This window comes from Vanessa cardui, chromosome 23, assembly GCF_905220365.1.
Source record: "Vanessa cardui chromosome 23, ilVanCard2.1, whole genome shotgun sequence".
Taxonomy (NCBI): Eukaryota; Metazoa; Arthropoda; class Insecta; order Lepidoptera; family Nymphalidae; genus Vanessa; species Vanessa cardui.
Window position 1 is genome coordinate 8,483,694 of NC_061145.1, and position 27,039 is coordinate 8,510,732.

The 27,039-nt window shown below is 35.5% G+C and overlaps 2 protein-coding genes across 2 annotated transcripts in view; both read right to left on the bottom strand.

Annotated features, from left to right (window-relative positions):
* Positions 1-1,310: 1,310 nt before the first annotated feature.
* Positions 1,311-12,554, bottom strand: LOC124539640. Its single transcript, XM_047116940.1, has 13 exons — positions 12,422-12,554; positions 12,223-12,308; positions 11,590-11,671; positions 10,793-10,874; positions 9,085-9,256; positions 7,917-8,142; positions 5,935-6,160; positions 5,116-5,257; positions 3,767-3,884; positions 3,102-3,142; positions 2,955-3,015; positions 2,107-2,164; positions 1,311-1,510 (listed from the first exon to the last, which is right to left on the bottom strand). The coding sequence occupies exons 1-13, from the start codon at positions 12,548-12,550 to the stop codon at positions 1,311-1,313; spliced, it is 1,623 nt and encodes a 540-aa protein (XP_046972896.1). The 5' UTR covers positions 12,551-12,554.
* Positions 12,555-21,279: 8,725 nt separating this feature from the next.
* The window catches only part of LOC124539863 (attractin), a 31,472-nt gene continuing 25,712 nt past the window's right edge, over positions 21,280-27,039 (bottom strand). The window contains exons 23-27 of the mRNA XM_047117220.1: positions 25,808-26,033; positions 24,862-24,967; positions 23,374-23,566; positions 22,597-22,688; positions 21,280-21,517 (exon numbers count right to left, since the gene is read on the bottom strand). Of these exons, the coding sequence (XP_046973176.1) occupies positions 21,480-21,517; positions 22,597-22,688; positions 23,374-23,566; positions 24,862-24,967; positions 25,808-26,033 (655 nt within the window). The 3' untranslated portion in view covers positions 21,280-21,479. The remainder of the gene's footprint in view (positions 21,518-22,596; positions 22,689-23,373; positions 23,567-24,861; positions 24,968-25,807; positions 26,034-27,039) is intronic.

Sequence of the window (27,039 nt, forward strand, 5' to 3'; positions counted from 1 at the left end):
TACATTTTGAAATGTGTAATGTGTGTTGACAGATTGTAAAATTTCTGATACATTCTATATATGTATATTTTGTTGAGAATTTACAAACTATATAATTAAAAAAAAACGGATAGTCGGCGCTCTTTAACGAATAGTCACCGACTACGAAAGCAGCCAACTCCTGGAAGACTACTTTGGTGCATCCTATCCCTAAAAAGAGCAACCGCCCAAACCTGTCCCATTATAGGCCATTAGCCATCACCTCCTTGTTTCGTTTCCATCGGGGTCGTTCAGCCAGTGATCTTCTAGATTACCTTAATCATAGATGGACAGAAGCAGTTGAGAGCAAGGGAGAGGCATTGGCGCCCAGTCTGGATCTAGTGAAGGCCTTCGATAGCGTGCCATACGCTTCTTCTTCTTCTTCCAAATACCCATCCTACGGGCTCCCCGGGAAATTATACAATTGGATCACCAGCTTTTTTGCAGATGAGAACATTAAAGTCGTTATATTTGGTGCATCAGAAGACTGAAGAGTATAATCAGCCGCTGTGTATGGTATTTGTGGACTACGAGAAAGCCTTCGATTCCATCGTAGCCTGGGCTGTTCTGGAATCTCTGCAGCGATGTCTACGACGGTGACCGTGCTAGTTCAGGACCAGAGAACAAGACTTATTCAGCTCCGACGCGGGGTGAGTCAGGGAGATGTAATATCTCCAAAACTGTTCACCAACGCGATGGAGGACGTCTTCAAGACTCTGGATTGGACTGCACGAGGCGTCAACGTCAATGGAGAGCGCATCTCACATCTTCGTTTCGCAGATGATCTAGTCATCTTTGCAGACACGCTGGAAGAGCTTCGCGGAATGTTGGACGACCTAAATCGGTCCTCCCGGCGGGTCGGTCTAGGCATGAACTTGGACAAAACCAAGATCATGTTCAATAAACATGTCGTGCCGGGACCGATATCTGTCGACGGCATACCCCTCGAGGTTGTGCAGGATAACTTTGGCCAAACTATCCAACTAGGCCGACACAACTTTGAGAGGAAGATTGATAGGAGTATTCGGTTGGGCTGGACAGCGTTCGGCAGGCTCCGTAGAGCTTTACGTCGGCGATTTCACAACGCTTGAAATCGAAAGTTTTTGAGCATTGCGTCCTACCGGTGATAACGTACGGTGCTGTCACGTAGACACTAACGGTGAGGCTAGTCCACAAATTAAAGGTCGCGCAGCGGGCGATGGAGCGAGTTATGTTAGGTGTCTCTCTCGTGGATAAAATCAGAAATGAGGTTATCCGTGAGAGAACTAAAGTAACAGACATAGCTAGGAGGATCAGCAAGCTGAAGTGGCAGTGGGCTGACCATATCTGTCGTAGGACCAATAGCCGCTGGAGCAGACGAGTCCTAGAGTGGAGAACGCGTCTCGGTAAGCGTAATGTAGGACGACCTTTGACCCGCTGGTCAAACGATATTCGCAGGATCGGCGGTGGACGCTGGATGAGGGAGGCAGAGGACCAAGCAGCGTGGTACGCTCTGGGGAAGGCCTATGATCAACAGTGGACAGCAAATATGTAACATTCACTGCTATGCGGACGACAGTACTGTAGACACCTCATACACCGACTGGGCTAATATTTCTCGGGAAAACGTCGGAGAAAACCGGAAGAAACTTGTGTCTGAAATCGAGTCTTCATTAAACAAAGTCTCGAACTGGGGCCGGCTAAACTTAGGCCATATATGCTTGCTATTTTTCTATTAAAATATCTGGTGGCGGGGAAGTACTCTCCCTTGGTAGTCCCTTAGGCTCACTTAGAAGCTTCGGACCCCCCGGCTGAAATTAGTCCACTTCAACCCAAAAGGAGGCAAGTTTGCGCCTTAGCCGCTAAAAAAATACCATTTCTCGTATCTCCACGATTCCAAATGAGTCCAATAGCTACCACAGCTAGTATCGAATTACTTAGCGTGGATATTTCGAGGCTCGTTCAGTTCCGCGGTCAATTGAAACACAAAGACAAATTTGCATAAAAAAGTTCGGTGTGCTCAGCAAGCCAAGACAGTATTTCACGACGGCCCATCGCCTAAAACTATAAAAGGCGCAAATTGAACCTCACATGGAATACTGCTCACACCTTTGGGCGGGTGTTCCCCAGTACCAGCTCCTTCCATTTGACCGTATCCAACGCAGAGCTGCTCGAATTATAGAAGATCAAGCCCTTATCGACCTGCTTGATCATTTGGCTTTGCGTAGAGATGTTAGATCACTCTGCATCTTATACCAAATATTTCATGGAAAACGTTCGGAGGCATTGTTCGGATTAATGAATTTCACCTTCGGACATCTCGTCAAAAATCAAAGTTCCACCCACACCACCTTAATGTTCAAAAATCCACAAAAACGATTTTTAAGATATTTTCTTCCTTGCATAACAACTCTGTATATAATGCAATAACATTGCAACTCTGTTGAAGCAGCTTTCGCCGACGCTTTTTCCAAACGATACGACTTCGGAACCTTAAAAAAAAGAGCGTACTTCTTGCTTAAAGGCCGGTAATGCACCTGCAAGCCCCGGAGATGTCCATGGGCGGTGGTAATCACTTTCCATCAGATGAGCATCGTGCTCGTTTGCCCCATATGATATAAAAGAAGTCGTCGGTTGTCTTTTAAATAAATGTGTATAAATTGTGTACAATTTTAATATATTTACGCCTATTTTATTTTAAAATAAACCTGTTGCTTTTTTTCCTGGAGCACGAACCCCCCCCGAAATGAAATCCTGGCTACGGCCCTGATCCACCAACACACATTGGAACAGCGTGGTGGAATATGTTCCAAACCTTCTCCTCGAAGGGAGAGGAGGGCTTTAGCCCAGCAGTGGGAATTTACAGGCTGTTGTTGTTTTTGTGTTGTTGTATGTATTTTAAAGGATATGCCACCTATAGAAAATCTGCAGATTCAAATGAAAATAGAAATTCTTACCACTGATGGTCGACGCAGCGATTTCTCCGGCGGTTTTTTTATAAGCGCATTCACACCAGGCCTAGAAACATATTTTGTGGTAACGCTTTGTGCAAAGCGGCCTGTGCAGGTATACCTAGCATGTATCTTAAATATAGGTATACCAACCTTTGTGGTCTTAATCTTGTCTGTCTCCATCTCTGCCTACTCTATAACAGAGACATATCATTTATGATTTAATAATCAATTTTAACATAAAGCGTAATAATTACATTTTGTCTATATAAGTTATATATAATAATATGAATGTAAGGATTAATTTAGGATACTATATTAACATTTTCGTTAAATATAAACTCGCATGAAGTTGCGGGTACAGCTAGTCTAATCAGACCCCTCTTTCCCTATTGGGCACTACGGGTAAGTGCCCAGGGCCCCGTGATCGATAGGGGCCTCCTCAGATAATTAATTAATATTTATAATTAATAAGTATAATATAAATATGTGTTTGTTAATAAAAATATATCTATAACCTCGTTTATCTAGTCACAGGTTCCCTCCCCATTATCCTAATATGCCCGGGGCCTCCAATAATTCATTCTGGCGTTAGTTTTCATAAATATTTTGCTAAAGTATAAATGCAAAATCAAATCCTTCTGTGTCTATTGTTCTCACATCTAAAATCCTGACGATTTTGATGCAATTTCGTTTTCGAAACATCTAACTCCAAGGACCGTGATGAGCTACTTTTTTAAGTCTAACACCTGACGACCAACCGTTAAAACATCACCGAAGGTTACTTCTACTTATTACTATATACGCTTTAGACGTACTTGTTTGGTACCGAAGTTCACTTTTGTCGTGAACTTCCTGTAGTACACCTGGGTGGGTTCTTCGTCAGCATCAGCTACGAAGGTATTAAGCGTATCCATGACACTTTCCTGATCTTCTCTGATATGAAATTATTGATACAAGCTATATATAAATAAATATTGGACAACATCACATACATTACTCTGATCCTAATGTAAGTAGGCAAAATATAGTACGACACAACTTAGATGCCTCATCGGCAAAATTCGTAAAACCGATCACATCCGAATTGAGCACGCTAGCCAAATTATCAATATTTATTTCTCATGCGAATATGATCTTTGCACAAACGTAATAACTTGTAATATCACATGTCCTAATATATTCGTCAATTTGACACGTCGATTTACATGCACTTGCTTTCTCTGACGCGAGAATCTATGGTGACGAATAGCGTCGAATGGCAGTAATCGGTTTTATTTTCATTCCATTGCATTATCCGATGCTACATCTAATTTGTGTCGTACTATACCTACTTGTGTTATGGGAAATCAAAAGTAACGATGTTACCACGAACACTTCGAAACAAGACAACATAGAAAACTAGTGAACTCGTCAGGGAATCGAACCCGGGACTTCGGAGTGGCGTACTCATTAACACACCACTCGATCAAGGAGGTCGTCAAAGTAAACAAAATAACTTATATGATTTTCATTATTTACCTACATTATCTTATATATTGTGAAAGACATTTAGTAGATACCACTAACGCATCAGTTATTCTACGACCAAATAACAAAATGTACATTTATCGCTATTTCAGTATAAGTCTGAGCAATTCTCTGTTTTTGCAATTACATGACATATAATATATGTTAGATTTAATGGGGGGCGACTCAGTGATAGTATATAGAATGTTTTGTATTGACGGAGAACACTTTGTTGGTGGTAGGTCTTTCAAACCTATCTGGATAGGTACCACACAATCTTCTGCTGCCAAATCGCAGTGCTCAGTATTTTTGAGTTCCGATTTCAAGGATAAGTGAGCCAGTGTAATTACAGGCACAGGGGACATAATCACTTAATTCCTAAAGTTGATTGCACGCTTCTACAGCGTCACTGTCTATGAGTGGTATGTATCCTCTAAACGAGCAGATGTAACCACGCACTCGTTTCCAAAATCATCATCGTAATCTTCTTTATCTAATATCCACCGATATTTACCATCAGGTGGCCTTTGTCCGTCTACCTACCTATATCTAACAAAAACCCTCACCATTAGGTGGTATGAGCAATATTTGTAATAACAAAAAAGTACCTATCTTACTTATTATAATAATTCCAAAAACAAACGACAAGTTATCATACCTCAGTCGTCCAAAATAATGTCTTTTCGTCACCCACTCCTGGTATTTACTCATCGGAACCAACTGCTTCTCACTGTTTTTTGATTCTAACTCGTGCTGCAGTTTTTCTAATACACTACGCGTTGATGGTTCTCCTATAGTTCCTGTGAATCAAAAATATTGATTAGATTGTGACAACCACAAATTGTAATCCTTTTGAGAAGAATTACACCACACTGCTCAAATTTCGTGACACAAATGCGACAGAATTTTGAATAATATGGTCAAAATTTTACCAAAATACAAGATGTTACACGTTAAAGTCCATGATTACCATCACTTGAACTTGAGTCTACAATCTTATTTCCAAATATCCGAAAATCATTTTTTTATTACTTTTAGGTAAATTACAAAGCAGTTAGAAAATTTTCCACGGAAAATGTTAGATTAGTGTGCGTCGTATCAAACATTATATTTATTACATTACAAGGCCATAGGCGAGTAGTATAAGTCAGATATCTATGTAATAAAACATAAAAATTCAACTAATAGTTGAACTATTCTAGTGATAATAGCATACCCCTTTTTGCCACTAGGCAATTTGCCTGGTCAGATCAAATAAGTATAATAGAAATCTGTTATTGTTAATAAAAATAAATCTACAACCTTGTTTATCTAGTTTCTTTACCTATTCTAATAAAATAGTGATCTGTCAAAACCATAGGGGCATTATCCTAATATGCGCAGGGCCTCCAATAGGTAAAAACGGCCCTGGATAATGTTACAAAAACAATAAGACTACGACTTCTATTATAAGAAAACGATGAAATATGTTAAGTACCCAAATAACTTAGTCCAGTGTTCAAATTCATAGATCCATTGTCTTCCGATACTGTTGTTTTCAAATATTTATTAATTGATACTGTCTCCACAGTTCCGACACGAGATGTGTCCTCTAAACGAGCAGATGTAACCACGCGCTCATTTCCAAAATCATCATCGTAATCTTCTTTATATTTTTCTTTGCTTTCATAATAATCGTTTTCCGATGACATTTGCCGTTTTACCTTTATAAAATAATTAACAAATACAATTAATGGCCGAGATGATCCAGTGGTTAGAACGCATACATCTTTCATGTGCTTAATAAGTGCTTACAACTCATCTTGAGGTCAAGGATGAAAAAAAAACATCGTAGGGAAACTTGCATATGTGTAATTTCAATGAAATTCTGCCTCTTGTGAATCCACCAAAGCGCATTGATACAACGTGGTGATATATGCTCGTAACCTTCTCCTCAAAGGGAGAGGAGGTCTTAGCCCAATAGTGGGAAATTACAAAATTAAATTACAGACTGTTACTAACTGTTTTATTAAAATTCATTTAATAAAACCTTATTCTACGGACGGGAAATATTAATTATGACGATGATGTTATCCTGGCTGATTGAGGGCACAGCTTCCAATCTCAAGGCCGCCCAAATACGATGGACATAGTATTGGTAAGTGTGTGCGCAAAAACCACCTGTGTTACTCTCTATTGCTTATCTTGTAATCCCGATGGATGACATGGGATGGTTAATCTGACACGATCGGGAAGAGTTTAGGCACACGACTTAAGGCTTTACGTGCTTTACGTGTAAGTTACACAACTTCCAGAATTTCCTTAATTCTGTTCCTGAGAATTTTGGACATAATAACACAAAAACTTTTAATCGGCCTGACTTGGGAATTTTTTGAAAAACCTTTGTGGCATTATATCTAACCTACGAAATATTAATACTCATGTGATCACCTGTAAAGCCTTAGCAAATATTTATCATGAACAAGAGACAACTAAATCTTGCTAAATTTAATTTTACCATTCCATAAAACCCAGAGTACAATACAATAATAAAATAGACGTATTATAACCGTACAAGATTATATAGATTACAACATATGTTGGTATTAGTAATCGTTGATTTATATACATGATATATGTCAATATATGTATCTAATTCACATTGGGTATGATTACATATTACATGTGTATGCCTCGTTGATTTAGAGGTTAGATACCATCACATATCACAAGTTTTAGTTACAAATTAGTATATGTACCGTGTATACATGAACATACATATGCATTTTAGTAAACAGCAGTTATTTTAATATAACAGACATACCAATTATGCTATATGTATAAATTTTTAGATGATATGAATAATATCATGACAAAGTATAAAACAAAGTCGCTTTCCTCTGTCTGTCCCTGTGTATGCTTATATATATATGGCTTTTTTTAATAGATAGAGTGATTTCGAAAGGAAGGGTTTTGTATATAATACATGAACACTATAGTAAAGAAACACTGAGAATTATAATTTTAGAAGTTTCCAATGTCATATCGTTAATAAATAAATAAATTCTGTGGTATATTGAGTATCAGTATTGCACCCGTTCGAAGGCGGGGCAGGTCGCTAGTAAAGTTTTTTTTTGTTGTTTTTTATGGAATAATTTGGCGGACGAGCATATGGGCCATCTGATAGTAAGTGGTCACCATTACTCAAAGACAATGACGCTGTAAGAAATATTAACTATTCCTTACATCGTCAATGGGCCACCCACCTTGGGAACTAAGATTTTATGTCCCTTGTGCCTGTAGTTACACTGGGTCACTTACCCATCAAACAGGAACACAACAATACTGAGTACTGTTGTTTAGCGGTAGAATATCTGATGAGTGGGTTGTACCTACCCAGGCGGGCTTGCACAAAGCCCTACCACCAAGTGTATAAATAAGTATATTTTCGATTTGAAAAATATTGGAACGTGGTCTTACCGGTGCACAGAGTAAGGGATAAGCGGTTCTGGGCCGTCGTATTGTGTGCATCGGGCACGGTGCGAGTGGGCCGGGGTTGATAGTTCTCTGGCCGAGCATGTTCGTGTGGGAAAAGTCACAGACCAGGAGCATCCGTGTGTGTCCCAAGCCGTGGCGCACCGCGCCGCAGCCCACCGCGCGGAGCGTCCATACCGCCAGCTGACTGAAGTGACCCCAAACTGATCCTCTATGGATGTAAGAAGTGTCAACGTCACGATTAAACGTCTATTTGTAATGTATGTAATATTTTGACCACGATTAACGATAGTGGGTGGTGGATGTGAGTCGAGATGGCCCAGTGGTTAGAACGCGTGCATCTTAACCGATGATTGCGGGTTCAAACCCAGCCAAGCACCGCTGATTCATGTCCTTAATTTGTCTTTATAATTCATGTGTGCTCAGCGGTAAAGGAAAACATCGTGAGGAAACCTGCATGTGACGAATTTCATAGAAATTCTGACACATGTGTATTCCACCAACCCGCATTGGAACAGCGTGGTGTTATATGTTCCAAACCTTCTCCTCATCGGCAGAGGAGGCCTTTAGCCCAGCAGTGGGAATTTACAGGCTGTTGTTGTGTTGTTGTAACGTTAGTGAGATGCTATTATTGACTTAGATTAAAAATTTTTGGTGTGTAATTTTATTTTAGGATAGTGATTTTAGTATAGAAGATAGTGCAAATCTGCTTCCTGAATTTATTTTTATTTTATTTTCATTAGGACAACCAACAGTAGATATATAAAAATAAAAAAATATATACATTTCAAAACTATCTTGGAAAATGTCTAACATTAAATATTCAGCTCTTCAATTTGGGAATATAACAATTCTAAGCATTTTAGTAAGTAAATAGATCTTTGGCTAAATCGCCATTATCTGTGATTCTGTGATACCACCCAGCAATATTGAGCGAAATCGTTGATTCTTAGTGTTATACTTCTATGATAAATTAACGTAGGTAATAAAAATAGTAGTGCTTGGAGAACCCACAAAAAAAAAAATCCAAGAGGAAAGCCTTTTTGGTCGTTTCTAAGTTGGGGTTAGTTCTAATTTGGGTCATAAGCACCAATTGTTTTATGAGCAACGATGCATATGGAAATATTATAATTCAAATCACTCTTTCATTTACTTTTGATTCAATCTGAAAGGCGTAACCAGTTGTTGGATCTGCACGCGTCTACGCTCGCCCCACCAGGCGTCCAGCACGCGTCGCACTACACGCTGCGTGCTCAACTTGTCGGAGTCGCTTGAACGACGCCAGCGCACCTCACCGACGCTTTGACCGGCGTACGGGAATCGTACTTAAATATATTTAATACAATTAACATTTAATAAAACAAGAGTTACTTTCAATTTGCGAATATATAAGCCTATTATTTGCCTATTTACTTGGTGGTAGGGCTTTGTGCAAGCCAATCTGGGTAGGTACCAACCACTCATCAGTTATTCTCCCACAAAATAACAGTGCTCAGTATTGTTGTGTTCCGGTTTGAAGGGTGAGTGAGCCAGAGTAACTACAGGCACAAGGGACATAACATCTTAGTTCCCAAGGTTGGTGGCGCATTGACGATGTAAGGAATAGTTAATATTTCTTACAGCTTCATTGTCTATGGGTAATGATGACCACTTACCATCATCATCATCATCATCATCATCATCAGCCCATCCCCGTCCACTGCTGGACATAGGCCTCTCCCAGTGCACGCCACTGTGGTCCACTTACCATCGGGTGGCCTATATGCTCGTCCGCCAACCTATACAATAAAAAAAATAATAATAATAAGCCTTGACATTCGGTGAAGGATGTGTCTAATTGCAAAGAAATTCTGCTACATGTGAATCTGCCAATCCACACTGGAGCAGTGTGGTGGAATATGGTCCTAATCTCCTCCTCGAAGCCTTAGCCCAGCAGTGGAAAATTTACAGGCTGTTACCATTATTATAAGATATCTGGACCCCATAATCGTATCCATTTAAAAGTGACTTTGATTTTACGATAATATGTATAACTGATATGTTTGTAACATAATATATATTTACTATCATATGACCTCATTCGCTGATTGCGTACTATAGATTATTGTGATAAGCGGTTTTGGTAAACAAATATTGGTGAGTGTATTCCATGAAGTATGGTGTGTCTACAGAAAAATGTTATTATTGATCATGCAGTGCTGCTTCAATTCATGAGTATAAAATAATTTTAATGTAGTCGGTTGAAAGGCATATTACACACATACATTATTCATGTAACCTATATACTACTGAGTTTCTTGCCGGTTCTTCTCTGTAGAAGCTACTTTCCGAATCGGTGGTAGCTTCACTTAATATAATTGTTAAATGACGATTCCAAATTTTTTGTAAAAGCCTTCTTAATTAAGTATATTTTGATTTTGATTGCAATCTATAATGTGTGCGCACGTATATGGTCTCATTAGTAACTATAAATCTCCAATGATATGGAGAATACCAGATAGATCGAGAGGAGAATTGCCAATTAAACTGAATACAAATATTCATACTTTTAATGATATATGTAGGACGGACATTTGGCTGATGGTTAAGGGTCAAAGCCGTCCACAGACATTGGTACTGTAAGAAATATTAACCGTTCCTTACATTGCTGATGCACAACCGACCTTGGGATCTGGGAAATTCCCTCTCGGATCTGGATATCATCGATCAAGGATTTCCCGCCTTCTAAGCTAGTCAAACACGATATGAACTGGCATAAATGACAGTTATGTCATTTATGTCATTTATGTCAGTAATGTCATTTATGTCATTACTGACATTTATGCCAGTACCTTACGGTAGTTAAGTATAAATCACTGTACCTGTGGCTCGACAATAATCGTGCACGAATTCACACTGGTCTGCCAGTCTTTGAGCCAGATAAGCCAACTCGCGGTCCCAGCCCTGAAAGAAGTTTACAAGATAGCCAGATGCTGGTCGGATACAACTAAGTCTAGAATATCAAGAAATTATGAGCTACTTTAAATACAAATACAGTTATGGTACTTAATGGCAATTATATTATACATACACAAATGCATACAAATTCGTAATTAAAAGTTATACCTATAAAATATTGATATATTAGTGCCAGTGTAACTACAGGCACAAGGGACATAACATCTTAGTTCCCAAGGTTCGTGGCACATTGACGATTTAAGGAATACTTAATATTTCTTACAGCGTCATTGTATAAAAAAAAATTCCTCAGATGGAGCTGGATTTAAAGGTTTAGCGAACGCCACGAAATTTTATTTTAGATTTTGCATTATGCGCTATGTGAATGTGGTCGTTTTTTTCTGATATAATAATTATAAAAAATAATTTTATTCTTATCTATAAAAATAAGCCTTATTGGAGAGGCCCAGAGTCATAGCCGTTCGTCTAAATTGCCTTCCATTAAATATTCTCACATGTGTATCCAATGTTCACTTTTTAATAAATGAATAAAAGTCAATGGAAGAACGGAATTTCCTGATATAACCACTAGTCCAAACTAAAAAGGTTAGTTCCAATAAGCATACAATATATGAAGATTCAAATTTGGAATCCAATTTATGTTACATTATAAGTATAAGTAATCGAGAATATGGCAGAATTCTGTGATAAACAAACTTACAACTAACATCATAATCTCGGGTTTCGGGAGGTGTGCGCCGCCGCGCACGCGCTCGTTACCCGCTGCGATCCGTTGACGACGCCTTTAAACACTATTTAAATTACACATACTTGAAGCTTTAAGCATATTCATGAGATTACACAAGTTTTTGGGTAAGACTTGGCGTTATACAAAACACACAATAGCATTGTAAATCTGTATATGTACGAACTATACGAGTTTCTTGCCGTTTCTTATCGCTGGAGGCTGCTTTCCGAAATGGTAGTTGTGTGACAATGACTTAAAAACGTTTCATTGTGAATATTATTGAATATAATACTATATATAAAATTTGATTTAATTTAAGGAATGGTCTGTTAGGTCCTGGAGCTTATATTTCGACCCAAGTAAGTAGCTTAAACACTTGTGTTATGGAAATGAGAAGTAACGACCCTAACTATAAATACCCAGACCCAAGACAACACAGAAAACTAATGAACTTTTTCTACATCATCTCAGCCAGTAATCGAATCCGGGGCCTCGAAATTTCGTATCCATGAAACTGGTGTAAACACTACTTGGCCACGGAGGTCGGAGATTATTTTAACATAATAGTTTAGATTTTGATATAATAATAAGTACAATATAAGTTACCTGTTAATGTAATGAATGACGAAATGTTTTAAGTCACTCTTGAATTCGATTTTAGTGTAATTCTGGCACGAGGGGCCCGGCCCTGGCTGAAAATATTACGATTTAAAAAAAAATGGTTCCTTAAGAAAGTCATGTTAAGCATTTGTTTTGTTGACGGTACCTGTATAGATTTATATGAAAATATAAAGTCGTAACTTACAGTAGAGAAATGACAGGCAACATGTTGTCTTTTGCCCTGACACAGGCGCCTGTACCGCAGCGCGCAGTACGTTTGATCCTCCACTTCGGACGCGGTTAAGTCCAGAAGTATCAAGATTATTAGCAACATCAGCGATCAGCTGAAAATATATTTCACAAGCTGAACTACAGCTTTTCACTTTGAAATATTACTTATAAAACCGTCCCTAATTTTCTCTCTCTAATGTATTAAGAAAGTAGTCTTGCCTTCCCGGAGACTCAAACTATATCCATACCAAATATCATCAAAATCGGTTCGTCAAAAGACAGTAAGAGTTATTTTCGCGTTTATAAAATTAGAATAGATTTAAATGTTGTTAATTCATGAGAATATCGTATACAATTCATTTAAAAATTCTTCAGCAGTTCGTAATTGGTTAGTAGGTATAATAAGGATACTGGTAGGTTCATGAGTGTAGGTACGAATTAGGCTGATCTAATCCTTTTTTTCCATTGGTAGGCAGGCAGTTACATTTAAATAAATTATTATATTTGTATACATGTGTTCCTAAATTTAATATAACCATTTGCGAATTGCTAAATCTAATAAGGTACAAAATACTTTTTTTTTTTTAAAAGTAGTACTCACTTTCATGACACGAATTTATATTAAACACATGACATTCATAAACTTTTAACAAATAAACAATTGGAAAATTTACATAAATTTTATGAATCGAAATAAATAAAATACAAAATAAGCTATGTTAAATACCTACTTCTATCAAACTAATGTCAAACTTTTTTTTTTTAAATAGAACAGATAATCTATTTTTCGTCCAGCTAATTAAAAATTATATTTAATGAGAGAATGTAAACCAGTATTGTCATAGTTCCTGCGATCGATTTGCATTGTAATTAATTGGACTCTCTTGTCCATAAATATTCCAACCAGCAGAAACTCTATTGAAAATAATTAAGATTAAAAAATATAAAACCATTTTTATGGCGACAGTACCCGTACATAATTATTAAGAAATTCTTAAAAATAATCTGTATAACAAGTACTGTCACTATAAAATGTATTTCCTAATTTTTTTATAAATTTTGTGTTATTATTGTTTGTGTTAGAATTTTTTTACACAATACCAATAATAGTTTATCAAGCTCAATATAATTTTATCGAATTAAGCTCCTAAAAGCATTAAAAACTACATACTTTTGAATCTATTCTTGTCTATGGATATCAACGATTATAAGCTGCTTTTATAGTATGCAAGTATTATTTAACATATTTAAATGTATTAATCGACAAAGTTAAATTACTTCTTTCACTATAATTTCTATAATAAATGTTCCTGTAATGTTCCTAGTTCATAACTAGGTAAGGGGGACTATACAGTCTCAGGCCCTTAATTTTGGACCTTAACCATATAAGGAGTGTTTTATTTCTGCAGCGCTGATATCCAACGAGATGTTATCATTTCAAATTGACATAGAATTTAAAAAAAAGGATAGTTCTTGTCTTTCAAGCGAAGTTGTTTTTGAATTTCGAAATGTAAAATTGACGCGCCTTTTAGATAAAGTCTACTGGTACGTCGTGGAGATAAACACTGGCTCTTTTGTATCGACATTCAATATTTATCATTATAAACTCACACAACAAAACTTAAAAGTTTAGGTAGGATACAGCGTCATATTTCCGAAATTGTTTTCGATGGTTTTTTTGGCTCGGTTGAAGGATGAGCATATGGGCCTCCAGATGGTAAGTAGCCCCCACCGGCCATAGACAATCGCGATGTAAGAAATATTAGCCATTCCGTGCATTACTAATGCCAATCCAACCTTGGGAACTAAGATGGTATGTCCCTTGTGCCTGTAGTTCTGGCTCACGCACCCTTCAAATCGGAACACAACAATACTGAATACGACGGTAGAATATCTGATGTGGTGGTACCTGGGTAGGCCTAGCCCTACCACCAAGAAAAATAAAGATATAATAGGGACATAAAATAAATCACAGTTTTATAGTTAAATTTTTATTATGAAATACAATAATTTATATGTCAGGATATTTACATCGTTCGTTACGCCTTACACTACACTTAGTTACCTAATCCGACTTTACATTAACATATATAGTACACTGTAGTGTGGACAGGGTCTTATAATTTCATTTTCATTGATACCAGTACCGTTAAATGCGAACAAAATTTAATGTCATTAAATAAACAATGAATTAATTAATAACATTTGCAAATAATTTAATGAAAAATAAAATACTACATTATATAGCTGCATATGAATATATATTGAACATATATATGTAATGATTGTTTATCTCAACTCTATATCAATATATGCCTCCCACCAATCGACATATATTATGATTCGATCTCAAAGTAAAAAGAAAGAAATATATTTACTTAGCTGCCTATATATATCTGTATACGATATCCCACAAGCTATTGTAATGTTTTTTAATTAAATAAAAAAATATATATGAAATTTAGTGCCGATATCTTGATATCAGAGTAAGAGGTTTATTTGTAAGATAAACATACAGTTACTTTGGCATTATTAATATTAGTAGGACAATTTTACACAAGTAAATAATGTACTTTTTAAATCAAAGTCATATCTAGATTTACAATGTCATTTATATTACTGACATGTTATAATTATATTTCAAATAAGTATAATTTAAATTTTTGAAAATCGAATTAAATTAAATATTCATTGCACTGTTATACTATACTATGAAACTATTACAACTCTGTCCACACTGTGTTGCCAGGGTCAACAATTACATTTTTAATTAAAAACGAAAAAACTGTCACTATTTAATCTGTATTTACATTTACATAATGTAATTATACAAATGAAATCTGCTATTTAAAAAAAATGTATAAAACTACATTAAAAATATAAAAATTGCGACCCCAACAATCCCTAAATATATATAATAGTCTTAATATCATTCAATTTATACAAATAATAGTTTTTTTTGTTACAATATCCTGAACAGGTATTGGTTTAAGTCTTGTTGAATGCAAATCGTATTTGAAACATTAAAACGCGTGCAAATCCAACAAGTGAATTTTTTATCGAAGCGTTACACAACGCTGCACTCATATTCCGAATTCGAAACTCAAAGAAGTTTCACTTCGAAAGATTATTTCACTAATTTTGAACTTTTTTTTTTCTTTACATACCGTCTTTTATAATAAAATGCATTAGTCGAGAGATTTGTGTTAATACGAACGACACCGACGAATATTGCTTTAAACTGAGCACAAAGACTGAGGTAGACTATTGAACTACATAATAATAAAGAAATATATTACGTATGTGTACAATACTTCAGAACATAGACTATAAACGATTCCAAATGAAGGAGTAAAATTAAACAAAACATCTATACGACCATAATTAATTAAAAGTTAATTAAAACTATCATAAAAGTGTTCTATTCAAAATTAAGATGTAACTTTATTTGTAGTGCTATATCAGATATGAAAATGAAAAGTATTTTTTTATCTGTGATTTCGAAAAGACGGTTTGATACATCTGGTTTTTTTTAGTGGGTATTACAGTGTAGTACGCTGGGAGTTTTGGGTACTAGTGAGTCTCATACACCACCCCTTGTGGGGGAAATGTGGACCAATAAAAGTTTTGTTTAACTTTACTCCTGCTATTGGAACATAGTATTAAATTATTGTGATGTATCTATAATCTATATATGATGAATGATGATGTTGATGAATGAGAGAATGCCATTATAACATAGGAATTTCGGTTAAAAAAATATGTCTGTCTGATTAAAAAAACTAAAAACGATAGTTAATTTGTGATGTATAATTATTAATGTATTTACGTACTTCTCCTTAAATTAAAATTTACGCTTGCAATATAAAAGTTTTATGATTTCTTTTAAAAGAAAAAAGGTAATATTACATTTGAAAGAAAAATAATAACACTGTTAGTAAAATTAGATTAACATGAGTTTCTCAATTTACATATCGTTGTCTCTTTTCCGCTTATCAATACATCTTGTGAAAGAAAAAGATGACAATACATGACTACAATATCATACTAATAATTTGACGCTCTATTGCTATCCTTTTCTGGCACAAGTCACGTCAACACGCAGGAATGAGACAAAAGCATAAAAATTATCATTGATTTAATACAACATCGTCAGATCCTTCAATAAACATATAAAATAAGCATGATTATTAATAAAATAATATATTATATTATATTATCAATAATATTAAATATACTAAAATGTCATTAGATTAAATCATTATTACTGTGACATCGCACATTGAATATTTTCAATCGATATATATTTCAATCGTTTTAGGGACATCACTAAATTTAATGAGAGACGAAATAATTAAAAAGATAATTATTGGGGAAGCACGTAAAGTCGCCAATCCTGCGTCTGATATCCTTCTAAGCACTGATCATCCATTCTATTGGGATTATGTTCACGTACAAACTTGAGCACTATATATGCCGTGTCGCTTGTTTCTCTGACCGAAATCATTTCTAGTTGATAAATAAAATAAATAAAGTATATTTGACTGTTTTACGATATTTAAGCTACTCTGTACTAGTGTTGTATATCGATAGTTTAGGTTTTAGCGATAATGTCGATAGTATCGATAGCTGATTATGAGCAATACTGAAAATATCGATATTATTACAAAAACCATTACTTTTGACCTTAACTATAATTGCTATTTAGAATATCGACGTTTTCAATAGTATTGCTCACAGAGAGCTATCGATAGTATTGATTACAATGATACTATCGATATACTGAATAGTTTTCAAGGTCAACTGTCGATAGTAAAGTTATCGACAGTTCTGCAACACAGCTCTATACCTTCATTATTTCACCAGGAACAGCAAACAAGATGTTATATCTCTCGTGGCACAGCAATATAACATCCAAATCATATCATGCATATTTTTAAGTCAAAGTGTATTCAGACAAAATGGTCTAACCTAAAAAATTAAGAAACGTATCAGTTCGAAAATTAAATTTCTTTACCAATTAAAATATTAACCGATCATAAAACAATGTGCGTTCAATGAGAATGCATTAATTACATGACTTAAATTTAACAAGGACATATTGCCATACATACCAATTGCTTTCAATGGCAGTTTTAATTAAAATTAATTGTAATGACAATTGTAATCACGCAAATATTACTATATAGGCACTTATATATTCGAATTAAACAATTCAAAAGTTAAATAAACACATTCAAATTATATTCCATTGAAAAAAAAATCGTATAGTACGACACAACTTAGATGTAGCATCGGCAACCTCAATAAAACCGAATACTGCCAATTTATACAACCAATAGAAATACATAGCTCCCTATCGCACCATTCGACGCTATTCGTCGCTACAGATTCTCGCGTCAGTCCAACCCGAGGTCATATGATATTACAAGTTATTACGTTTTTGTAAAGATCATATTCACATAACAAATAAAAATTGATAATTTGGGATAGTGTACTTAATTCGGATGTGATCGGTTTTACGAATTTTGCCGACGCTACATCTAAGTTGTGTCGTGCTATATATATAAAAGAAATAATATAATTAAAAAATGAGGAGATCATAAAGGAGGAAAACTGTGATGTCGTAGATAAAGTATAAAATCGTGCAATTTACAAAAAAAACGTCTTTACATAACTTTAGTTAACGTTACTTCCGATTGGAAGCAAATTTTGACACGTCGGATTTTTTGTTAATCGTTTTATAAAATAAACACGCTGTCATATACATAGCACGCATCATACACGCTCGAATATCGTCAAAATTTGCTCATCTAATAACGATCAAACACACACACACGACCGAATCAAGTACGTTTCAATAGGCTATTTGACTAAAATAAAGTGTCAATAACTGTAATCAGTATATTTTATTTTAAGTTTAAAAATCGTTATTTATTAAAAAAAAATTGAAAATATTCATTAATTTATTGAAAAAATCCATAAATAAAAATGCATTTTTTTAAAAACGTTTATGCTCGGGTTTACGATGACGTCACTTGCTTGTTAACCTCGTTTGCTTGCTGTATGTGGATTACATGTACCACAATTTACAATGCAGGCAAGTGACGTCACCGACCCCATTACAGTGCCACATTGTGCAAGTAGCGTTTTCGCGCGCTTTTAAAATATGGAATTTTTAATTTGATATTTTTCGGCAAATATGTACTAGTAATAAAATAACTTTTAATATACTACTGGGTTCCTTAACTTCTACTAAGTATTATAAAATGGGGTTTAAAAACCAGTCAAATAGCGTAATGTTCGTCTATAAAGCCAAGGCGAGACCTTCGCCAACAAACAAAGAAAGCTCACGGCACACTTGTGGCCGTAGCTTTACAGTCTCTAAAGCTTCGATCTCGCTTAGCTCAGTCGTGCATGTGTGTCGAATCCCTTATACAATAAAATACTCATAAAATTATATTTTAGCTAGATATACAGGTTATTGGCAGTAGGTATTAAAATTATAACATTCGATATTTAAAATGAAAATAAAGTAAAGCTAACGTCTTCTAATAATTGATATTTATCTTCTCCTTTAAAATACTTTTTATTACTATGACTATACAATATAATATAATACCTAGACTAACGATGCTGTGTCCGAATCGATTGAACTTTTCTCAAACTATTATGTCATGAAAGCGGGGTAGGAACACTTGTGATAAAATTGCATTATGAAATTATTTACTAGTAGAAAAAATTTGACTTATTTTTAAACTAAAAAATAAATTGTAATAACATTAAAAAAAATAATACTAAAATATTGTTACAGATTTCGAGCATGTAATCTCTAAGCTAAAATAATTCGACAGTACTAATCATTGCCAAGTTTGGAAGTCACTTACCTAGACCTGATAGAAAATGCTTAAAGCTGATCAATACTTATTACATGAACTTGTTAGGCTGCAATATGACTCACACAAACACACAAATGTAATTGTATGTGTGTGTCATATAAATACGATAACGTCTAACAATCGTCAGTACATGCGATTTTGAACGTTTTGTTTTAGAAATCATATTAATGTAAAAAATAAACAGGAAAATATAGCATCAACTATCATACGCAAATAAATTATTAATAATAATATATATATATATATATATATATATATATATATATATATATATATATATATATATATATATATATATATTTTTAAATAGAAAACTAAATTGATTTTCTACACTAGACATTGTGTAATATGATTACGTATTTTTAGTCTGTGGATTAAAAAAAAAATAAAAAAAAAAAACAACATAAGAAAAATTAGAGGTCTTCTTCATTTGCGGACAGATGAATATAATATTGAGAATATGTTAAGTGTACAAGAATAGATATATAAGAATAGATAAGAATAGATAGACCAACAAAATGGAAGAGGGTTTGAGAGATGAGCTTTGGAAACTGAAGATAGATATATGAAGCTATAGATATGTGAAAACACATATATAACAATAATTTTAATCCTATAAAATTATTTTAGCTTAAAGTTTAAGAATCCGTAGCAATATAGAGTTGAGAAGATTTAGAAATGTCTTTTAAAAAAAGTTTTTTTTTATGTACATATGATTCCTACACTAGGGATGTGATTTGATTCAATTCGACACAACATCGATAAATTAAATGCCTTTCACGATAAAGACTTTATACACGATTTTTTTTTACACTTCAGTCGTATGAAAAATATAATAGTTTTGTCTGAACCGCGTATATACAATATAATATAAGTCCTAGCGACGTATTGTGATATCGACTATCTGTACAACGCGATAGTCCCGTACGTTCATCTTGTATACAATATCGATAGAACCGTACGCGTATAAAGTTAACTTGTGATGTTTCATATCACATCGTTGTAGTTACAGACGAAACAGTTACAATTAGTCGGAATAATATTCTAAATTTAAATTCAACTTTTTTTTGTGTGTGTGTGTATGCAATAAAACGTGTATTTATCGAACTTAATCTATAGATCCACTGTAACGTTCTTAATTTAAATTAATTTATTAGTATTCATTTGAAAAATTTTATGTATTGTGTAATCAAAATGTGTGCTTTTTTATTTGCTTGTTAAAAACATTCTGAATTCAAATTTCTTAAATAGTAAACGCTGATCGGTGACAAATTAATATACTGGTCTTCCGACTAAGAGGGAACTATTTCATTTATATATTTTATTATCTATTAAAAAGGCGCTGGAAAAGAACGTTATTTTAACAAGCACCTTATGTAATAGATCCTAATTTAAAATATACATAATAATTTGCAATGGATTTGTCTATACGGGAGAAAACAATTTCAGTCGAAAATTTTTAAATCGCAAAAATATTTAATTTATACAAAAAAGAAACATGTCATTTTATTGGCATAAATGCATTTGGCAATTTCACGAACGGAAGTTTCTTAATAAACTATATCCTATTATAATTTCGCATATTAAATTAATATTAAAAAAAATACAATTCAGATTCTGTTTGTAAATTTAAAAAAAAGTACTAAATATATTCGAGCTTAAATCTTACGAATACCGCTTTAGAGATAGTTCATATTTAAAATTCCGATTCAAGCATTATATAAGCGCATTGGAAAAATCTCTTGTATATATTTAACGATTTTACAAAACTCTAAGCGTTCATCACTACCATAGAACAGAGAATATATTAGAAATGCTACTCAATCCTACAACACTTTAAAATGACCACGAAATAAACAATTTTATGTATTTTGAATTTTATAAATAAAAAAAAAACTAATTATATTTTTCTACTTCATATATTTCAACGTCATAGCAATAAAAATTGTGTGCTAATATGTCACTTCTATTACATTCTGTGTTCTATGATCATGTCACCGTTTGTTATAAAACATCGTTTATTTTCGTAAACGTCCATTTCAAAACTTATCCGTAATTACGCACGAAGCGGTCTGAGTATTATGGTCCTAACTCCATTGAGCAATGCACTAGAGTGTCCTATGTACACTTACTTCATACAATCCTATTTACATTGGTTATCTCTTCGCCATCTGAAACAATATATTTTTAATTATTATGTGAAAAATAAATGTTTTAAAAATGACTGTTCCGCAACTTCGCTTTGTGTATATAACAAGTTAAGTTGTAGGATCCTCAAAATATAATAGTTTACATATTTACTCAATGCTGCCAACCTTGTGAACTAAGATGTCATGACCCTTTTGCCTTTAGTTACATAAACTTATATTTCATACTGGAACACAACCAGTATTGCCGCTTGCTTGCACATAGTGCAGTTGAAAATCGAGAAAAAGAAAAGTTGTAAATTGATTCCAACCTAAGAGCCGAGGTAACCCAGTGGGTTCAAAGCCGAGCTTATAACTCATCTCAAGCTCGGCGTTGAAGGAAGACATCGTGAGGAAACCTGCATGTGTCTCATTTCATTGAAATTCAGCCACATGTGTTTTCCACCAACATTGGAACAGCATGGTAGAATATGTTCCAAACCTTCTCCTCAAAGGAAGATGAGGTCTTAGCCCAGCAGTGGGAATATATGTTCCTAACCGTCTCCTCAAAGGGAGAGGAGATCTGAGCCCAGCAGTGGGAAATTTACAGGCTGTTAATAGGATGTAATAATGTAAACTAAAAGATTAAATGTACACGTAATGCCATCTAGCGACCGAAACTTACGTTTCGTAATTTGGTGTTAAATTACTTACTATATGAACCTGCTTTATCCGCGCAAAATTAATGAAACTTCACCTTCAGAAGATAAAACGACACCCCTAATTATATCCCCCTCTAGGGGTGAATTAAAAAAAGTAGCCTTTGATCCCTGGAACTCTATCGTCACACCAAAATTAATCTAAATCGGTTCAGCAGTTTGATTGTGAAAAAATAAGGTACTTTCAAATTTGTAATATTCGTATGTGTGCATGTTTTAAGCTACTATTGATATACATATCAAAGTACTATATTTATTATCTAGTAAATTATCATAATAGATGATTAAATTGACCAATCAGCGATTCGGAATGTTGCTTCTACCGACCTTTTCCACCAATCACAGACTACCGTTAGTGTAGTTTGTGCGCTCGGTGCGGCGGTTAGTTTGCTAAGGTTAGCTTACCTGTCAGTATGAGGGTTCGGCTAGTGCGCGAAGGGCTGAGGTTGGCGCACGGAGACCTGACACTCCGAGCGGTGTTGCGTATTTTAAAACGCCTTCGGACCAACCAAAATTAGTTTATTACCATGCGCACTAATGACGCTGCTTGGTGCGGAATCGTGAGTTTCGTGCGCATAGTGCTACTGATTGTTAATGTGCAAAAATACTGTAAATGGTAATGTACTATATCCACTAGTGTGCACTGTTGCGAAATTATTTTCAATGTTAATAATCTTTTGATGCCTTTTGAGTGATGCTTTGATGGTTAAGGTGTATATAAGCGAAGGTAGTATTCGCAAACCAGTATATTACAACTGGTGACGTTTTATACACCAGTTAGTTAAGTGATATGCTAATATGAATAGCCTACCTGGAAGCAGTGTCAGAGCAGAGTTAGTGCCAGAGGTGTCCCTTTATGACTGAAGCAATCCCATAACTAGTGATTAATAATATCTTCTCTCATTTACAGCTAATATTCAACGACTACCTCATCTTATGAACTTGAAATCGAAGATCATCTAACTTAAATACAGGCGAAGTCCTACCACTATTGTTTAACTGAATCATTTAACCGGTGTACACATAAATGACTAGCGAGTAGCGACTTGTTAATGATGGTGCGAGTACACCTATCAGGATCTCGTGCGGTTGGTGCGCGTAGTGCGCGTAGTGCGCGCTTACCTGAGAGCGTTCGTTGGGTGGCGTTGGTGCGGAGCTGCGTGGGCGTGGTGGTGGGCTCACCTGTCGGCGTTGGCGTGGTGCGCGTGGTGCGCGTGTTGGTGGCCGAGCGTGACGAGCGCGGAGGCGAGTGCGAGCCCGCCCAGCGGCGGAGCGCGACCCGTGCCGCCCGTGGGCAGGCGCACCAGCAGCGACAGCACCGCGGCGCGACCCGAGCGGCACGGCTCCAGCGCGACCGGCGCCGGGACTCCACTACCTGGTACAGAAACATACGTTTAACGTCTATTCTAGACTTGCAACAGATATTAAAGTTATTAAAGTAAAAGTAGTAAAGTAACAGCCTGTAAATTCCCACTGCTGGGCTAAAGGCCTCCTCTCCCTTCTTAAGGGGAAGGTTTGGAACATATTCCACCACGCTGTTCCAATGCGGGTTGGTGGAATACACATGTGGCAGAATTTGTATGAAATTTGTCACATGCAGGTTTCCTCACGATGTTTTCCTTCACCGCTGAGCACGAGATGAATTATAAAGACAAATTAAGCACATGAATCAGCGGTGCTTGCCTGGGTTTGAATCCGCAATCATCGGTTAAGATGCACGCGTTCTAACCACTGGGCCATCTCTGCTCAAAAAAAAGTTAAAGTTATTAATTTCGGGATATTTACCATGTTTTTTTTATTATTATTCGGTGGAGCTCGATATTTCGACATTGTCTACGAATGTCTTGTTCACGAGACTGTTCATTCGTAACTATCCCGAAATTAATAACTTTAATAATAAAAATAACCATGTTAATTTAAAATCCTTGCAACAGATATACCACAGCTACCGAACGAATATAATAATAATAATATAATAATAGTTTATTCAATAAAAAATAATTGACACAATATCGATGATCCATTACAGTAAAGGTACATTGCTTAGTGCTACTTTATACAGTAAAATGTTTGTATCAAACTGATCATCCTAGCTAGATTATGTAAATAACCTGTGTTAAGGATGAAACAGCCTTCTCATCCTGGTAATACGAAGGCAAATATTTTATTACTGATCTAAGCAGTAGCCATAGCATTATCCATGTTTATTTATGACTACAGATAACAAATCTAACAAGATCAATTATTATATGTAAGAGAGAATCAACGAAATTGATTTAACAAAATATAGAATAGAATTAAGCACCGTCAAATTTTATCCTTATCATACAATTCATATGTAGATATATTATTTATTTTTACTGTAATAATCACTGAATATAATATAAACAAACACAAACATATACACACAGAAACACACACACGCATGCACAAACACACATACAAATACCCATACACTTGTGAATATTCTCTTGTCCCAAACGTCAACAACTTTCTTTAAACCTATTTTCTTTTTGTTATCCACTTTGTTAAATATATTATATTAAACACTTTATATTGTAATCTTTGTGGCCATAGTCTTCATGTAATTAAAAAAAACTGTACAAATATAATCTGTATACGCTATTGATTACAAATAAATAAATAAATAAAGTATAGCGTATGACTTACCCCCGCCTCCCTTCTCGAGTTCAATGCTGACTTGACTAAAAGGTCTAGATGCCATCTGTTCCATCTCTACAAACAATCGCTGCCTTCTTCTGTACAAATCATATTTCTGAAAAACATACATTTAACATTATCATCTTGGAATATAACTTGTTACAACTTTTATTAATAGTATGAAGAAAGATACACGACGTTCCAGTAATCACTGTCTGTCTGTTCAACTGCGAATTTGCACTGGAACCATCGTGGAGATCTTAGACCAACAGTTAAACATAAACATTTTATAGTCTATTACTTATGAATCTTATGATAGATAAATAAGCAATAGCAGTAGTTTTGTTTTCAATTGAATCCTGTTATATGGAGAATCAAAAGTGCTTGATGAGCCGTTATAAATTTAAATATACTAGAAATCGCCCGCGGTTTCGCTCGTGTTATAGGGTGTTGATTATCATGTGTTAGGCAAAGAAGTAGACTATGTCCATTATTGGAGTTCAAGTGTGCTTCTTACTTAATTCCATCAAATTCGGTTCAGCAGATTGGACGTGAAAGAGCGACAAACAAACAGACAGACAAACAGTCTGACTTTCACATTTATATATTAACATTATATATACCTGTTTGGTATATATTTGAGTCGAGATGGCCCATTGGTTAGAACGTGTGCATCTTAACCGATAATTGCGGGTTCAAACCCAGGCAAGCACCGCTGATTCATGTGCTTAATTTCTCTTTATAATTCATCTCGTGCTCAGCGGTGAAGGAAAACATCGTGAGGAAACCTGCATGTGACAAATTTCATAGAAATTCTGCCACATGTGTATTCCACCAACCCGCATTGGAACAGCGTGGTGGAATATGTTCCAGACCTTCTCTTCAAAGGAAGAGGAGGCCTTTAGCCCAGCAGTGGGAATTTACAGGCTGTTGTTGTTGTTGTTGTTGTATATACCTGTTTTATTTTCCACAGGGCGGCAGCGACCAACAACAGGAGTAAGAAACAGGACGAGAAAGTAATGAAGAACTGTTGCAAGTTCAGCTTGGGGTACTGCGAGAACGATATCTGTATCCACAGCGGCGGCCGGAAGTCGTAAACGTACACGAAGAACGTCGTCAGCGTCACGTTGTCCTCGACGCCGAAAGCGTGCTCCGACTTCGCGAACCTGTACAGGAACGGCCTTTACGTCATTACATACGAGTCTCGTTTGACGTACGGGAATGGAAACGCATGATATATTTATACAATAGGCTATTTCACTGGCCTTTAATAACCATTATATAATATTTAGTAGTGGTCAAGGAAACCAGTAAAAGTTGTATTTTTTATTCATAGTACATATTTACTGAGAAATATCAAATTAAAAATTCAATATTTAAATAGCGCGCAAAAACGGTACTTTGACAATACGGCGCTGCAATAGGGTCGATGACGTCACTTGCCTGCATTTTAATCTGTGGTACGTATAGTAGGCAAGCAAGGTTAACAAGCAAGTGATTTCATCATAAGTCACGTGACAAACGTTAATTTAAGGGATTTTTGAATAAATTAAGTATCATTTTCAACTGTTTGGCGGTAGAATATTTGATAACCGTACCTACCCAGACGAGCAAGCCCTACCACCAAGTAAATTTCTGAGCTGACACGATATTCGACATTTAAATACCATTTCAGCTGAGATGGCCCAGTGGTTAGAACACGTGCATCTTAACCGATGATTTCGGGTTAAAACCCAGGCAAGCACCGCTGATTCATGTGCTTAATTTGTCTTTATAATTCATCTCGTGCTCAGCGGTGAAGGAAAACATCGTGAGGAAACCTGCATGTGACAAATTTCATAGAAATTCTGCCACATGTGTATTCCACCAACCCGCACTGGGACAGCGTAGTGGAATATGTTCCAAACCTTCTCCTCAAAGGGAGAGGAGGCCTTTAGCCCAGCAGTGGGAATTTACAGGCTGTTGTGGAAAACGGTACTTTGACAATATGGCGCTGCAATAGAGTCGGTGACGTCACTTGCCTGTATTTTAATCTGTGGTACGTATAGTAGGCAAGCAAGGTTAACAAGCAAGTGACTTCATCATAATTCCAGCCAATCAGAAGCGTTTTGTGTCACGTGACAAACGTTTAAAAAAATGCATTTTTGAATAAATTAAGTATTATTTTCAACTGTTTGGCGGTAGAAT